This window comes from Peromyscus eremicus, chromosome 8b, assembly GCF_949786415.1.
Source record: "Peromyscus eremicus chromosome 8b, PerEre_H2_v1, whole genome shotgun sequence".
Lineage (NCBI taxonomy): Eukaryota > Metazoa > Chordata > Mammalia > Rodentia > Cricetidae > Peromyscus > Peromyscus eremicus.
The window spans coordinates 49281404-49298961 of record NC_081424.1 but is presented as its reverse complement, the minus strand read 5'-3'; the positions used below and the strand labels follow the sequence as shown (position 1 = coordinate 49298961).

At 43.5% G+C, this 17558-nt stretch overlaps 1 protein-coding gene across 1 annotated transcript in view; it reads left to right on the top strand.

The window, feature by feature from the left end:
• The window catches only part of Syne1 (spectrin repeat containing nuclear envelope protein 1), a 462188-nt gene that overhangs the window by 247205 nt on the left and 197425 nt on the right, over nucleotides 1-17558 (top strand). Inside the window, exons 65-74 of the mRNA XM_059272792.1 lie at nucleotides 770-1087; nucleotides 2002-2157; nucleotides 2318-2488; nucleotides 3386-3712; nucleotides 5322-5474; nucleotides 5850-6017; nucleotides 8521-8697; nucleotides 10913-11059; nucleotides 15857-15982; nucleotides 17045-17221. Of these exons, the coding sequence (XP_059128775.1) occupies nucleotides 770-1087; nucleotides 2002-2157; nucleotides 2318-2488; nucleotides 3386-3712; nucleotides 5322-5474; nucleotides 5850-6017; nucleotides 8521-8697; nucleotides 10913-11059; nucleotides 15857-15982; nucleotides 17045-17221 (1920 nt within the window). The remainder of the gene's footprint in view (nucleotides 1-769; nucleotides 1088-2001; nucleotides 2158-2317; nucleotides 2489-3385; nucleotides 3713-5321; nucleotides 5475-5849; nucleotides 6018-8520; nucleotides 8698-10912; nucleotides 11060-15856; nucleotides 15983-17044; nucleotides 17222-17558) is intronic.

Genomic DNA, 17558 nt, shown 5'->3' with positions numbered 1-17558 from the left:
AGAATATATTTATATAGGAGTATCTAGAAGGCTGGTGTAATGATTCAGCCTCCTGGGTCTATATGCCTACAAAGGATACTGGTCCAAATTTTCTGGGCCACCACATTCTCTAGAGCATAAACCTGGAAGAGGATTCCTACCCCTTGCAATAAAGAGGATCCACACTTCCTTTCTTAGCAGTAATTGTAGCTCCCAGTTAATGCCAAAGCCACTACTAGCCTTGCTGCTGTGTAAAAAGAGTCTGAGCTGTCATAAGCCTAGGTTATTGTTTTAAACAATATCACTTCTTCCACGACTGCCTTTGCCTACAAGCTGAAAAATCAAATTTCAGAAACTTAACTGGGAAATTGTTATTTTATTATTTATTTATTTATTTTGTTTGATTTGTTGTTGTTGTTGTTGTTTATTTTGTTTTTTGACACAGGATTTCTCTGTGTAGCCCTGGCTGTCCTGGATCTCACTCTATAGACCAGGCTGGCATCGAACTCAGAGATCCCCTTGCCTCTGCTTCCTGAGTGCTGGAATTAAAGGTGTGTGCCACCACTGCCCAATGGAAATTGTTATTTTAATTGGGAGATTTTCAGGCTCTTTCTCCAGACTTAGGAAGGCCACGTTCATTGTTAGGTATGCAAGCATGCATTGTTTAATAGTGCAGAATAAAATCACATGTCTAGTGTGAGTTACAAGCTGGCCCAGATGGTTTAGCTGAGATGTGCTGACGGGTGCAAACGCTGAGTGAGTCATGATGGCCATGCCTTTTCTCCTGTAGGAGCTTCAGGTGCACTGTGCAGAGGGTCAGGCCCTGCTGAACTCGGTCCTGCACACCCGGGATGACGTGATCCCCTCGGGCATCCCCCAGGCAGAAGACAGAGTGCTGGAGTCCCTTCGTCAGGACTGGCAGGTTTACCAGCACAGACTGGCTGAGACCCGGACGCAATTCAACACTGTGGTGAACAAACTGAGGCTGATGGAGCAAAAGTTCCAGCAAGTGGATGAGTGGCTGAAAAGAATGGAGGAGAAAATCAGCGTCAGGAGCGAGTGCCGGAGTAGCCGATCCACCAAGGAGATACAGTTGCTTCAGATGAAGGTGCAATTCCGGGGAGTTCCCAGGCCTCGTCAAAGCAAAGGGCCTTGCATAGTTTGTTTTCATGAAAACATCAAGGGGTTGTCTGTCCGAGGTGGATGTTTTCTGGGTTTTCTCTATGCTTATTTAGGACATTGATAATAAATGAAATGGCTCCCTTCACAACAATCACTTCTTAGGTTCCTCTAGACAGAATGTGGTTTGGTGCTGGGTCAGTGAGCTGACTCAGCAGGTAATCCTTAATTACCTGAGTTTGGTCCCTAGTCCCCATACCAGAAGGACAGAGCCACCTTAAAGTTGTCCTCTGACCTCCACACACAGGCAAGCACACACACATTAATAACTAACTTTAAAAATTATAAAAAAAAATGTAAAAAGGAATACAGTTTTATCAAACTATTATATTTATTTCCCATGTCTGCTGACTTTCTTTATAAAAATATGGAAGTGACAAACTTTTACAATTATGGTTATGATATGAAAGGGATCTAACATAGCTCCTTAAGTTAACAATTCACAACTAGTTTCTTTCTAATGTTTACATAAGTTCCTTGCACACATCCAAAATAATGTATAGCCCTTGGTAATTTGTTTGCATTATTCATTTCAGTATCTCAAAACTGATTAAACTGCAAGAGAAGATGTGAAACACTTTTTTAAAAAAGGCATTTGCACCGAAGTACAATATATAAAGAAAGGTACCTAGAGTTATAGATACACAATCGTCATCACACGGTTGTAACATAATTTTTCACAAAGATTATATCTGACACACTTTCAAAATTGCATCTCGGAATAAATATATTCATAAACACACGTGGAAGTCATGTTCTCTTCAGGAGGTACACACAGTGTTTGTCTTATTTGAGAATGTCCAGGACTAAGTTCCTTTCTCTCTGGTTCTTACGTCATCTCAGAAGTGGCATGAAGACCTGTCAGCGCACAGAGATGAAGTTGAGGAGGTAGGAACGAGAGCCCAGGAGATCCTGGAGGAGAGCCACGTGAGCAGCAGGATGGGCAGCCAGGCCACCCAGCTGACTTCCCGGTACCAGGCCCTGCTGCTCCAAGTGCTGGTGAGCTGCCCCCACACCCCTGCCATTTACAGAGGACAGCTGACATCGTGAGCCTAAGTGGTTTTTCTTTACCAGCTTCTACAGAAGATGTCTAACGGTCCACAGTGGCCCTGGCCCTGGGACTTTCGTCCGTGGTTCAATCTTCTCTTTGCTTTCACAGGAGCAAATAAAATTCTTAGAAGAGGAAATCCAGACCCTAGAGGAAACAGAATCATCCCTCAGTTCCTATGCAGATTGGTATGGCTCCACTCTTAAAAACTTCAAGAATGTGGCTACCAAAATTGATAAAGTCGATGAAGTAATGATGGGGAAAAAATTGAAGACTTTGGAGGTAGGCATGCATCCTTCTGGCCCCAGTCTCCCTCCTCTCATGATCCTATTCTACCGGGTAGATCTAGAACCATGTGTGCTCTTCCTGACTCCAAGTGGTTGATGACCTTCAATTCAAGTGGATGATGACCTTTAATCCAAATATGGTTATACATGGTTATACATGCTTTAAGGCCAAAGCTGATGCTACTCAGGTGTGATGTGCAGTCATCTGAATGGCCTATGTGCACCTGTCCCCCAGATCTTATGTAGGCAAAGCCTGACACTAGCATGTTAAATTCACATCCTGGTGTATTAACAGACTAGTCAACAAAATCTTTTGAAATAAAAGTTTGCTGGGGATAAAAGACACACAGGATTCCTTTTTAAGTCTCTGATTTGAAAAGGGTGTATTGATGAAGACTTAAATCTTCTGTTGAATTAAAGAAGGGAACTTCAGATTCCTTAACAGGTCCAATTTGGAAAAAAAATTCCAAAACTTATTTTAAGGACCTGCAGAATGATTGCAAATAGAATCTGAAAACCTTTATTTGCAGAGAATAAGATCCACACTGCATGTGCTTAACACTTGTACTCTGTGCTGGCTGGTTTTCTATCAACACAAGTTAGAGTCATTGGAGAGGAGGGACCCTCAGTGGGAAAAAAATGAGCTGTAGGAAAGCCTATAGGGCATTTTTCTCAGCTAGTGATCCACGGGGGAGGGCCCAGCCTATTGTGAGCAGTGCCACCCCTGGGCTGGTGGTCCTGGGTTCTGTAGGAGAGCAGGCTGAGCATCAGTAGCTGCTCTCACTACTTTCAATGATGAACTGCTGTACAGAACTATGAATGAAATAAACCCTTTCCTCCTCAGGTTGCTCTTGGTTATTTCACAGCAGTAGTAACCCATGTTTTTTCTCAGGTTTTATTGAAAGACATGGAGAAGGGCCACAGTTTGCTGAAATCGGCTCGGGAGAAAGGGGAGAGGGCTGTGAAATTCCTGGAGGAGGGCGAGGCTGAGGCACTGAGGAAAGAGATCCATGGCCACATGGAGCAGCTGAAGGACCTGACCGGCACCGTGAGGAAGGAGCACATGAGCCTGGAGAAGGGCCTTCACTTAGCCAAAGAGTTCTCAGATAAATGCAAAGTGCTCACCCGATGGATGGCAGAATACCAGGAGATCCTGCACACGCCCGAAGAACCCAAAATGGAACTGTATGAAAAAAAGGCGCAGCTATCCAAATACAAGGTAGTCCCTTGCTCCCTACTAACACATGCATGTGGAAACCAGGCAGGGACTGAATGGGAGAGAGTCTATTCCTAAAGTGTTCACCTGCAGAGGTACTGAGGCGACCCCTGTATATCCTCTTTGCTGATGATTTATGTAGCTATAATTAGCTAAATATATAGCTTTGGCATTGATTTTTCCTATTAGGGACTAATATTCAAAAGTTGATAAAAATCATTCAACACACCTTTGTGATACAGATATATGGATCTTTTCAAAGGTGTTCAACTCCCAGCCTGAGGGCCTCATGTAGCTGAAGGTAGCTGTGAATGGAGCCAACCACATAAGCTTAAAAATCTATTGAGAAATTTTTGTAACTTTTTTTCTTGTAACTTGACTGCATGATTCCCAAATGTGACCTTTGTCACTGACGACACATCTATCCCATTTAGTCATTTCTGTTTGTTTGTTTGTTTGTTTGTTTTTTGTTTTTGGGTTTGTTTTTTTTTTGTCTTTGGTTCCCCAGTCCTGGAATCTGACTCACAGCAAATTGGAAATGAGATAGCACAGTTTAAAGACAATAACTTCTAACTGACCAATTATACTTAAGCACAGGGCAATAGTTTCTGGAGGAGCAGTAATACATTCTAGAGATAGAGAGGAGATATAAATAGGTAAAGAAAGTTATAGATTTTACCTGCTCAGACTTTCAAAATAATCACCAAAGCTGGTTTCCACTTACATGTGATGTGTTGTCATGAATGCCTTACACATTTCTGCCCACCTGGTCTTAACTAAAGAAAATCTGGCATAAATATCATGATAGAAAGACATATATATACACATGTATATACATATACATACATGTATATATACATATACGTGTGTGTGTGTGTGTGTGTGTGTGTGTGTGTGTGTGTGTGTGTGGTCTCAAATTCATGGCGCAATACCTTGACGGAGTTGTAGGCCATCTGGGTTTGAAAATAGCCCTGAAGGATTTAGCAGCAGGTTTAGGAATGACAGCATGCAAGCTGACCCCAAACTGCGTCTGCAGAAGCTGGTGGCATTTCTGGCTTCTGTGTTGTGCCTAGCCTCCCCTCCAGGCCTGGCAGCTTGTCCCTGAAGATCCCTCATGAGAATCGCCTGCTCTCCTCCCCCAGTTCGGATCCATTTCCTAGTGTAGTTAAGTATGCTTTGAGCCTATCTGAGCAAGTGTGGTGCTGGACATTCTCTCCCTAAGGCCAACTCTAATGCCAGCTGCAACCGACATGGTGACCTCCAGACTGAAAGACAGTCCTTCCTGTTGACCTTTGTCTCTGCTGAAAGTAATGAAATGGGAGGCAGAAATATGAGCTGTGTTCAGTTTCACTAAATGACAATTTTTATATTTTCCCTCCACTGTGGAGAGGCCGTTCCATGTGCTCCCCCCACCTCATAATATTTTAAAATGGCACAAGCTACGTACAGTAAAGTATTCTCCTTTTAACGCTTTGTACGTAATTGACTCAGTATTTGCCAGATCCTTCTCTGAGGTAGGTGCTGTCGTGGCTGCCCCAGGCACCTGTGTTATTTCCTCCTTGTTCACCCAAATGAGATGGCTGCTCTTCCCTTTTCGTTCCCGTGATTCAAGTCACTGCAGCAAACGGTGCTGTCCCACGAGCCGTCGGTGAACTCGGTGCGAGAGAAGGGTGAGGCACTCCTGGAACTGGTACAGGACCAGACGTTAAAGGACAAGATCCAGAAGCTTCAAAGTGACTTCCAGGACCTCTGCAGCGTAGGAAAGGTGAGGGGAGAGAGCGGTACCGTGAGTGCTGACTGCCCAGGATGTGACGAAACCTGTCCCCTCCTCTCTACTGCAGACCTCTGAGGACCAGCATGGGTCAGAGGCACATTCACCGCATGATGGCTGATTCTTTCCATTCCTGATGATTTGCTACATAGTTAATTTCCTATTAGATGTTGGGGATGGAACCAATGGCTTTGAATGTACTAACCATACACTCTACCCCAGAACGGCACCCTAGCCCCATCCTGGTAGTTTTCTGACACAATTCGAGCGGCCTAGCTTACAAGTTCCCCTGGGCAATTTTAAAGATAACACAATTCTGAGTAGGTTGTAGGCTCAAAGGCCAGCTCTGACACATACCTGGTTTTGCAGGAGCGTGTCTCCAGTCTGGAGGCCAAAGTCAAAGACCACGAAGACTACAACAGTGAACTCCAAGAGGTAGAAAAGTGGTTACTGCAGATGTCCAGCCGGCTGGTGGCACCTGACCTTTTGGAGGCCAGCAGCCTAGAGACCATTACCCAGCAGCTCGCCCATCACAAGGTACAGCTAATCTCACCACAGGGAGCCTTTGACTGCCCTGCAACTGTGTATGTGTCTGCATGTGTATGACTGCGCATGTGTACATGCATGTGGGTGTGCACATGCGTGTCTTCAAGTTCAGCTCTGAACTATGACCGTGTTTCAAGAATCCGGTGTGAGTCTCAAGTACAGCTGACAATTTGGAGCCATTGGACTTGATACTTGAGGAAAAAAAAAAAATGACTCAAATCTCAGTACTCGGCTTCCGAACATGTTGCACTTTGTTAAGCTCATAGATTTTTTTTTTCCTGTCTTGGAATTTAGTCTGCATGGATCATTTAGCACAGGAAGAGATTCCTTCTGCTTTAGAAACACATGCCAACCATGGAACACAGGACTGGAGACAGTCTGCATTCTAGGCTAGCCACATACCCTTCCTCGCTGGGACCTGAGCCTCTCTGGGGACAGTTTGTCCTCATCTTGTCTTACCTCCTAACTGTGCTGGAAACTCTAGGGAATGGCACCCATAAAAGCATTTTGTGACCCACAAAGAGCAACACTGAGAGCAGACTTTCTTATCTTGGCAGGTCTGTGTTCTTAGTAATTACACGTACTGGTGACAGACGGCATGTGGACCATTTTATGGAATGACCTGCCATGATCTTAATGAGAAATAATTTTATCTATGATGTAGATCGATACCCTGTGGTGTGCCAGGGAAGCCATAAGCCTCTTTGTCAGAGAAAAACTTTCACCTCACAAATAGAAATAGAAAACCAACTACTAATCTATGACCAGACGTCTATGAACACGCCAGGTCTCATTTGATCCTGGAAGCTAAGTAGGGTTGGCTATGCTCAGTACGTAGATGGGAGATGAGCAACTCTTGTGCTGATATTGTTAGGCTGTAAGAATAAACTGCCCTATTGTGCATCCTGTTCCCATACCACGGGAAGCATGGGAAGCCAAAGCAACCTGGGAAGGAAAGGGTTTATGTCGCCTTACAGCTCATGGTCCATCAGGAAGGGGAGTCAGAGCAGGGGTTCAATGCAGGAACAGAAGCAACAGCCATGGAGGAAGGCAGAATACTGGCTTGCTCTCTCTGGCTTGCTCAGTTGCTTTCTTATAGAACTCAGGCCACCTGCCCAAGAGTGGTCCCACCCACAGTGTACAGGACCCTTCCACATCAGTCATTAATCAAAAAAAAAAAAAAATGCCTTACAGACTTGCCCAGAGACCAGTTTCATAGAGACATTTTTTCAATTGCTGTTCCTTGTTCTTAGATGACCCTAGCTTGTGTCATGTTGACAAAAGACTAACCAGTATGTGTACTAACCTAATAGATAGTCCATCCCTGCAGGAATCTCCCCTCCCCCTCTCTCTCACTCTCCTCCTTCTCCTTCTTCCTCCCCTTCCCCTCTGCTTCTCTCTCTCTTTCTTCCTCCCCTTCCCCTCTGTTTCTCCCTCTCCATCCTCTTCTCCCTCCCCTCTCTTTCTCCCTCTCCCTCCCCTCTTCTCCTTTCCCCTCCCCTCTCTTCCCCACCCTCCTTCTTCCACCCTCCCCTTCTCTCTCTTCTCCTCTCTCCCTCTCCCTCTCCAGCCTAGGATATAACATGTCTGTTCTAAGCTGAAGACAAAAGTGGTTTCCAGTTGAGTCTAACATCCACTCACCCACCCCCACTGGACAAAAGGAAAACGCAGCATTGCTGAGAGCCCAACCGTGATTCCATTATGTAGAGATGATGTATCCACCCAGGCACCCTTGTGTTGGAATGTCTCACTTGTCATGAGCATTGTGTGACCAATAATGATTCAAGCCTCGTGTGACAAGCTCGCTTCTTGCTCCCTGAACAATCTGTGAGCATGCTCACTGGATAATGCATGTGAGAAAAGTGGCGGGAGCTGAAGTCCAGAAGGACATGCCCAAAACTGGGAGGCTTGGCTGTTTACTGCCAGGTTACATTGATATGACCTTCCTGTGCTTTAGTCCCTCATCACATGGCAATGGCAACCCATACTATTAGAGCTCATTTATTATGATTTCCGGACTGCAGTGGGCAATTAACTGTAAGCATGATAGTTATTTTATTCATATAAATGTTATTGGGTGTAAATATTATATTATTACAGAAACTAGAGCAGTAAGTAAATTAAATAGTAATGCTATCATCTGAGGTAAGAGCTATATCTAGGTTATAACATAGACTTGACATACAGATGGACATCTTTTACCCTGGCTGCGTTATCTTAACAATGCCACTCTGAGACCAGCTGTGGACACACTCTAGTCTTAAAGCCAACTCACTGTCATGTGACTAATCCACAACCCATTCACTCTTCCCATTGGTGGCTTCCTGAAACACTCATTTGCTTTTTTACCTAATGCATCACCAAGATAAATCACAAAACTCTTTTCAAAGGTTTGTTAGACACGTAAACTTAGATCTTAAACTTGATGCTTAATAAGGAGGTTGTTTCAAGCTGAAAATGGAATCCTGCGGGCGCTCTGCTTCATTGTTTGCAGGCGATGATGGAAGAAATAGCGGGTTTTGAAGACCGCCTGGACGACCTTAAAACCAAAGGCGACACTTTGGTCGGCCAGTGTCCAGACCACCTACAAGCAAAGCAGAAACAGAGCGTGCAAGCTCACCTGCAGGGCACGAAGGACAGCTACTCGGCCATCTGCAGCACAGCCCAGAGGGTGAGTGCTCCAGGGTGTTCTATGTAGCAATGGACGGAAGAGGAAGGCTAGGTTTTCAAGAATAGGGTTGATGCCTAAATCTTTGGAGTAGTTTTGGTGTTTCGGCAGACAGAAAGAAGATGGAGTTCATGGCAAAACAAACATGCCAGGCATCGCCTGCTCCATGTGAGGAAGCTTGGAAATTCAGACATTCACTTCTATCCAATCCTTCTAACAAAGGATTAATTATGATAACATAGTAGCCTCCGGATGTGGCTCACTTGGTAGAGTGTCTATCTAGTGTGCAGCCCAGGGTCTGAGCCTCAGCATATATAAACCAAGAATGATGCCACGTGTCTGTATTCTTAACACTATGGAAATAGAGGCCACCGAAGGTCATAGTCACCCATACTACACTACATTGCAAGTTCCAAGTCTGCCTGGGTGACATGAAACCCTGTCTCAAAAAACAAAACAAAACCAAAGACAGAAGCTGTTTGGTAAATTGGGTGTGATGGCTCATACCTATAAAGCCTACACTTGGAAGGCTTTGGCAGGATGGTTGCCAGGAGTTCAAGGCCAGCCTAGGCTGCAAAGTGAGACCCTGTCTCAAAGCAAATGAAAGAAAAGGTTATAGTGGCAGTTTTAGTTTTATTTTTTTTTTTACACAACATCAAATTTCCCCTATAGTTTGCTATTTATTCTGTAGCACTAAAATAAATGCATTTTCGTTCTCATCATCATTAATTTTTAGCACTGTGAGGCCTGGTTTTCTACTCTAACTCAGTATTTTGGGGCACTTGTATAAAAATTGAAAACATGGAATAAGTCTGTATCAGTTTTGAATTATACTTTAATGGATATATTTCCACAAAACTACATTCTCAATGTCATAGAAATAAATCTGCAATAAATAAGAATTGTTCTTCTAATAGAAACTAGCATTGTAAGCAAGTTGATTTCTATTGTAGGCTTTGGGTTTTGTTACTTTGATTTTTTTTTTTGTTGTTTTGCTGCTGATGGTGGTGGTGGGTTTTCTTGTTTGTTTGTTTGTTGTTGTTTTTGAGACAAGGTCTTGCTACGTCACCCCGGCTGGCATAGAATTCACTATGTAAACAAGGCTAGCCTCCAACTTTCGGAGATCTGCCTATGTTTCCCTCCAGAGTGCTAGAATTAGAAGTGTGTGCCACCACACCCAGCTATTGTAGTATTTTTAAACGATGTCAGATGTTTCTGTCTGATTTTAAAGGACTACATTAGGCTTGCCAGGAGGAACTAATGGGACACACTGTGGAGAGAGACTGATCTGTGTTTATCACATAAATTATAGATGATATAGTTGATTCCTTAGACTTGAAAAATTACCTTGGTAACATTTTTTTTTCTTTTGAAATGAGGATGTATTACGTTATATTGGCCAGCCTCGAGCTCATTTTATTAAATAAGGTAGCCAAGTTGATCAAATGATTGAAAATGAATTAATTGAATAGTCATATCAGAAAAAAATAGATGAATGAATCCCAATTGTGGTTCTTTTAAAATGTTTTAGACATATTTATTTTATGTGAAGGAGTGTTTTGCCCGAGTGTGTATTGTACTACGAATGTGCACGGCACCTCCAGAGAGCAGAAGAGGCTCTTAGTCCCTTGGGACTGGCGTGACAAATGGCTGTGAGCAGTCATGTGGTGCAGGGAACCAAACCTGGGGCCTCTGGAGGGACAAGTGTTCTGAACCACCAAGTCCCTGGACTGTAGTTCTTAAACACAGCTTCCATGGTGGAATGTGTGCGCAAACTCCTCCACTTCTCCATGTGCTATTATTTCTAGCAAAAGTATCAGCGTTAGAGAAGTTCGATTGTTTTTAAAAGATGATGATTCATTCTTTCATTTTTAGCTCCTAGTTTAAACCAAAACTCCAGTATTTATAAGACAGAAAGAAGCTTTGGAAACCTCTGTCTTACGTTCTCATTTATTTCAATGACCTCATGTACTTTAACCGATTTTGTCCCGTATATGAACAATGGGCCTGTTATATATGACATTGTTATGTGTGGATAGATCAAGGAATTATAAAGTGGGCTGTGGCCAATGTAACTTGTGTCCTTTTGGAACACATTCAGTCATGTTAGATATGGACGTGGTGCTAGGGAGTCCTAAGGATTTCACGCTTCTTCAGTTATAGTGATGTGTGTAGAGGCAGACGTCAACTCTAATAACTTGGCACCATTCTGTCTCAGGTATATCGCAGTTTGGAATATGAACTTCAGAAGCATGTCAGCCGGCAAGACACCCTGCAGCAGTGCCAAGCCTGGATCTCTGCAGTCCAGCCAGACCTGAAGCCCAGCCCACAGCCACCTCTCAGCAGGGCAGAAGCTGTTAAGCAGGTAGTGGAGTCTGAGAAGTTTATTATTATTATGAGTCACTCATTCATTCAAAACTGTGCTGGCTTCTAGGAATAGCAAAGTTATGAATGAAGTCTGACCTCACAGTCGGTGTTCTTACACAGGCGTGTGGACCTGTGGAATAGAAAGAGTATGGGTCTCTCACCAAAGCTCAACTCTAAAGCCTTATCAGTAGGTGGCTATTGACTCCATCACTTCATTTCTCTGAGCCTGAGTTCTCTCCTATGTGAAATGATGCTTGTAAGTCCAATGGTTACTCAACGCGCATGAAGAAATGGTTCCAGCGACCCTGTGCATACCACAATATACAGATGTTCAATCCCTTGTTGAAAATGCTGTGTGTGATATCAGCAATGAACTTACCCATGTCCACCCAGACTCTTTCTATCCTCTATAGAGTATTTTGAGTACTTCATGCAATGTAATCCTGTAGAGATAGCTGCCGTGAAGTTGTGTAGGCAACTATGGTGAGGAAATATGTCTGTGCAGATTCCCGACAGACACAACTTTGATTTTCTTCAATGCTGTCAGTGGACTGAGGCTGTGGGTGCAGAATCTCAGGCCAGAGAGCCAGCTGTACACACGCTTCTGAACTATGCTGAAATTCAAATGTCATCTCACAAAGGAATGTGAGTTGTAAACAGAAAAGTGAGAGTGACTTCCCCCACTGTCGTTTCTCTCTGTCCACAGATGAGGTTCTTAGGAAGTGGTTGCTGAGTGCATGATGAAGGGAATGTTTTTGTATCTTTTTTGTATCTTTTTTTTTTTTTTTTTTCGAGACAAGGTTTCTCTGTGTAGCTTTGCGCCTTTCCTGGAACTCACTTGGTAGCCCAGGCTGGCCTCGAACTCACAGAAATCCACCTGGCTCTGCCTCCCGAGTGCTGGGATTAAAGGCGTGCGCCACCAGCGCCCGGCTTGATGAAGGGAATGTTAATGGTTGTCCCATGAAAGGAATCTACTGCATATTAATATGACATCTGCAGGCTCATAATCATGCTACAGAAACTTCATTAGGATAGGAAGAAATATTTAAAAACCTCTGTGCTTAGCAGATTAACATGCAGCGCAAATCTTGTGGGAAAATACCGTAGAGGAATTTAGTTGCAAATGTTATTACTGCCAGATAAATTCATGGTATCAAGTAAAAATTTTCAATTTTCTTACCTCGGAGATCAATAGAACACCCTTGTTCATGTAATCCTCATAGAGAACGTGCCTGTTTATTCCATTCCCAGTGTGAACTGGCTTAAGTGATTTACATTATTTAAGTTCACATCAATGCACACATTATACTTTGGAAAGCACTGTATCAGGGGGGAAAATGTGCCTTTTTTTAAGCTAAGAAAAAATAATTAAAGGCTACTTAGATTCTGGTTTTTCAATTTTGTAATTTGCATTGTGTATTAAATTATATGAAACAATGAGTTTCCTTACAGCATTCTTGCACATCCTCTGAACACACTTTTTCTGCCTTCTCTTACCCTTCCCCTGCCTCCATCCGTGTCCCTAATAGCCCACATTTACTCTCAAGTCCACTTTTCCATCCTCTAAATTCCATGTGTGAGAAAATCCATGATGCTTGTCCCTCTTTGTCTGGCTTGTTTTGCTTGACATGGTGGTGCTCAGTTCTGTCATTCTGCTTTATGGCAGAATATTAAATCTCCATCGTATCCATTGACCACATTTTCTTTCCACTGTGAGCTTCCTTGAGTCAGTCCTTTTCTGTGTGGGCCTTGATTATTGATGTATTCTATTTAAAACATTCCAAAACAAAGCTCAATTTTTCTTCTTTGTTCCCACCCGAAAAGTGTTTCTCACAATGGCTTTCTGCCAGAACAGGGCAGGACGCACTACTCCAACCAGGAGGCACACACTGATCTTGCTCAGGTTCCTGAGTCTGTAGCTCTGTGCCCTGCTGCCCTCCCACGGCCTTTCTGTATGCCTGCCACCCACTTGAAAGTAGCCACAAAAGAGAATTAGAGGCTGTGGGCCATCTGGATCTGAGACACTGAAGACGAAGGAATTTTGTTTTGTCAAATTTTCTTTCTGTTCTTCTTTCTTTGTTTTGTTCCAACTAGTTAATGTTTTCCTTGCTGGATACTGTCTTCATGCCAAACTGTACAGGCCTCTTACAGTTGACTAGTACAGACATACTAGTCTGTACTCCACACAGAGGCAGATTCGGAGTCAGGTTTTGACCAGCATCTGCACTGTGGCCCCAGGTTGCATTTGACTCTCTGGTACCTCTCCTGTAATAAGTAGTCCGTAACACATACCAGCAACACTCCGTGTGACCACAAGAGATTGACACAGTGATTTGATCCCATTCAGAGTTACATGTTTTTATAAGGCATGGAATAGGAATTGGGGAGATGAGAAAAAGTATGCCAGATTTGCCTTGGAAGTTAATGCTAGCAATAATCCTTTGCAACTGTTTCTACTGGTTAGAATTAAAATAACTTTGTTAATCACAGAATAAATCATTATCCTTTAAACTACATGTATTTTTAAAACCCAAATCTTGACAGCTTATTCTCTTGTCATTTCTAAACATTCATCTGTCTGGGCCATGGGTCATGGCCTTGGTCACGGGACATGGGGTGATGCTGTTCATACTGGTTATTGATGAGTAAGACTAGCTGGAAGTGAAACACCCGTCGCTTTGCATGTTGAGTACAAAGGCACTGCTTCTCACGTGGTGGGAAATAGATCTGTATTTATTATATCCACATGAGAAGCCAACAAGTCCTCTGTGTTCTCCATTGCTGTGTGTGTCCTCTTGTAGACTGTTCACTCCATGTTAAGAGTAGCACTTGGGCCAAGACCTGGTCAGGATACTTCCAATACCATTCCATTATCCTTCAGCCAAAATTAGAAATTTTACTCCACAGCCTCTGAGTAGGCTGTCATCATAATTTGTCTAACAAAGGAAGAATTGAGGTAGCAAAGAGTTTACTTTCTAAAATCTGATGAGACTGGTACAGTGGTCTAGACTTGGGTGACATCATATTACCCCCAACCCCAGGGTCATTTAGTCATGATTAAGCACATAGTCAGACACCATGATTAACCGTAGTTGAGATGGTGTTGGTTCTGAGCAGGTACAGTCTAAGGATGCTACTGAACATCCCACAGTGGACAGGACAGACCTCCCCTCAAAGAGCTATTTGCCTAAGATGTCAATGTTTCTGAGACTGGAGACTGTTGATGTTGACTCGAGGCAGAAACCAGTACACTGGGATGTTTGGCTTATTTCATTTAACATAGTAGCTTCCAGTTTCATCTATTCACCTTCACAGAACATACTTTCATTTTTTCCTTGGAGCAGAGTAAAACTCCACTGTGGGCACACGGCACATTTTCTTTAGACTGTGAGCTGTCTTGAGCCATTTGTCTTTGGCTTTTTACTACAGATGTAATTAGTTCCCTGTGAGAGCCTCTGTGACTTGGTCTCTGTCCACTCCCTTGACCTCTGCTCTGTTCCCTCTGCTCCAGACTTTGTACCCAGTGTCCACTTGTGTAAATTGTCCTTACCCTGTTTGATGTCTCGCTTCCTGAATATGTTCAGATCTAATCCTCTGAGCAGTCTTGGAGATAGGCTGCCTGTGGGGTAGCGGGGCTTCCTCCGCACAATCCTCTCATCACCTTTACTTTTCTACATGGTGTTTAGGACAATGACGCTGAATATTTGCTGACATATTACCTTGTCTGCCCTTAGAAGAATGTCAGTTCCGTGATGGCCAGGGTTTGTAACTCAAATGTTAAATGGTCTTTTAATTTAAAAAAAAAAAAAAACCTGTAGCCAGATATTGAGGTAAAAGCTGAAAGATCAGAGAAGCAGAGCAAGCCATAGCCAACACCTCTTACCTCACCAACTCCTCAGCCTGAAAAACCCTCCTCGCTGGAAAGCCTTCTAGTTCCTGTCTCCTCACCCCTTATATACCTTTCTCCACGCAGCCAGTAAAGGTGTCCCAAGTTTAGTCCCAAGTACTGGGACTAAAGGTATGTTCTACCAGTGTTTCTCCCCTAGACCGAGTCAATCTCATGTAGTCCAGGGTGGCTTTGAACTCACAGAGATCCCAGACGGATCTCTGCCTCCCAAGTGCTAGGATTAAAGGTGTGTGCAACCACTGCCTGGCCTCTGTGTTTAATATAATGGCTTGTTCGGCTCTCTGATCTTCAGGCAAGCTTTATGTGACACACAATATATCACCACAAGGGTTGTGTTGTGTGGACTGCTTTATGCCCAGTATCTAAAACGTACACTTCCTCGATGATAAGCATCGTAGAGATGCATGTTTCTGTGTTTCTATAAAAAAATCTACTCACATAAGCCACTCTTGGGATTTAAATAGCCACATCACTCCAATGAAGCTTCCCAGCTCACCCTGGCTGTGGTCTCGACTCCACGCTACACACAAGCACGTGAATGAGCAGAGAAGAGTAGGCTGTGACTTCTTTTCCTGATGTAAAAAAGACATGCAAATGCTGTGAGAAAATCTGGAGAGACGGGAGACAAGCCTTGGGTTTTCCCCCTTTCCCAGACCACGCAGACAGCTTTAATTATAATGTAAACCAGATGGTGGACAAACAGATCCGCCAGTGTGTTTGGAATTCTCTCCCATGAGTCACCAATATATTTCAGGACAGTGGCAAAAACACTGACAAAACAAGATGATTTTTGAAAAATCCATAAAATGCCACCAACCACACGCTGTGCTGCCTAAACAGTGCACCCGGCTAACGGACTCTGACCATTACATTTTTTTTTTCTTTCAGGTCAAACACTTCAGAGCTTTGCAAGAGCAGGCAAGGACCTATTTGGATCTCCTTTGCTCCATGTGCGACTTGTCAAACTCCTCAGTGAAAAACACCGCAAAGGACATTCAGCAAACTGAGCAGCTGGTAAAAAAAAAAAAAAAATTCATGATCACAGCACATTGTCTGTTTGGTTATGTTCTCTCTTCTTCAAATCTTCTTCAAAGGCTGTGAGGTTTAAAGAATATACCTCTGGGGATATTCTTGCTATAATCCTCTTAGATCATAATAGTGAATTAATAGATGAATTTTAGCCACCACGGAAATGAAAGTGGACACTAATGTAGTGGGATCACGGCTGAATCGTTCAGTCGATGCAATCACTGCCGTTTGTAGCTTTCTCCACTCTGATTGGCAGCCTCTTGCCATTTCCGTATTCTCTCACACCTTTTCTGGTGTTCTTTTCCTCTTTAAGTAATACTCAGCCCAGAGCACCCCGTGTCCTGGCTTCTGTGCATGAGGCCTGCCAGGGGCTAGGGCTTAAATCCTTCCAAAAGGTGATGCAATCTAAGTATCTTTAATAGACATAATAAAACAAATTATATGCTTCCAAAAGCCAGCAAAGCGGATCCAAAGACAATCTAAAACATTAACAGGGCAGTGTGTAGCAGTGTGATGAGTCTGTGATCCCACAGCTGGGGTGGGGGTCGGGGAGGTTAAAGCAGGAGGATTGTCAGGACTTCCAGGCCACCCTAGGCTGTATGATTCCCTGTTTCAAAAAACAAAACAAAACAAAAAAATCAAACCCTCAGAGTTTTATGAGATGAAAAGACACATGTATTAGAGATGTAAGCCTTTCTTAATTACTCCAACCCCAATTTACCAGTAAAATAATGTGTCTACTGCTCAGCCTGATGGGAAAAGCTCTTGGGGCAGCTTTTGATCTCATACACTGTTAAAATGTTTTGGATCTTCACAGCACTGGTTAAAATCACATGGGAGGACTCATAGATGTTTTAATTCTTTAGAAACTCTTAAGCATAAAGGAAGTCTGCTTTTCTCAACACAAAGAAGTGCTTTCCAAATCTAGCTGATTGTGAGCACAGTGTTGGGTTCTGCTCATGAACCCACTGACAGCCCACCCCTCTGAGTCACTGAACAGAGATGTGTCTGTGGGAAACTGATAGCATCTAACTGTGTTTTCTCCAGATTGAACAAAGGCTAGTCCAAGCACAGAACCTAACTCAGGGCTGGGAAGAGATCAAGCACCTGAAGGCCGAGCTCTGGATTTACCTGCAGGACGCTGACCAACAGCTGCAGAACATGAAGAGGAGGCACTCGGAGCTAGAGCTCAATATTGCTCAGAACATGGTCTCTCAAGTAAAGGTGGGAACTAATGTCTCTCCGAGGGGCATAACGGAGGCCAGGAACAGAGCAAGGGATGCAATGTATTCAATACATTCATTTCAATATGCCCGGGTGTTGGAGTCCTTAGACACTAGGAAAGCTACTGAAGGACTAAGAGTATGAGGAGCAAACAGCCCATAGGTTGAGCACAGTGACACACACTTGTAGTCCTCCATACTTCAAGGTTAGGGGAGGAGAATGGCTTGAGTCCGGGAGGTCAAGGCTAGCCCAGGCAATGTAGCAAGACCCTGTCTCAGTAAGTAAATAAATAATATTTCATGTATATTCTCAGGGTTCTACAGGGACATTTTCATAT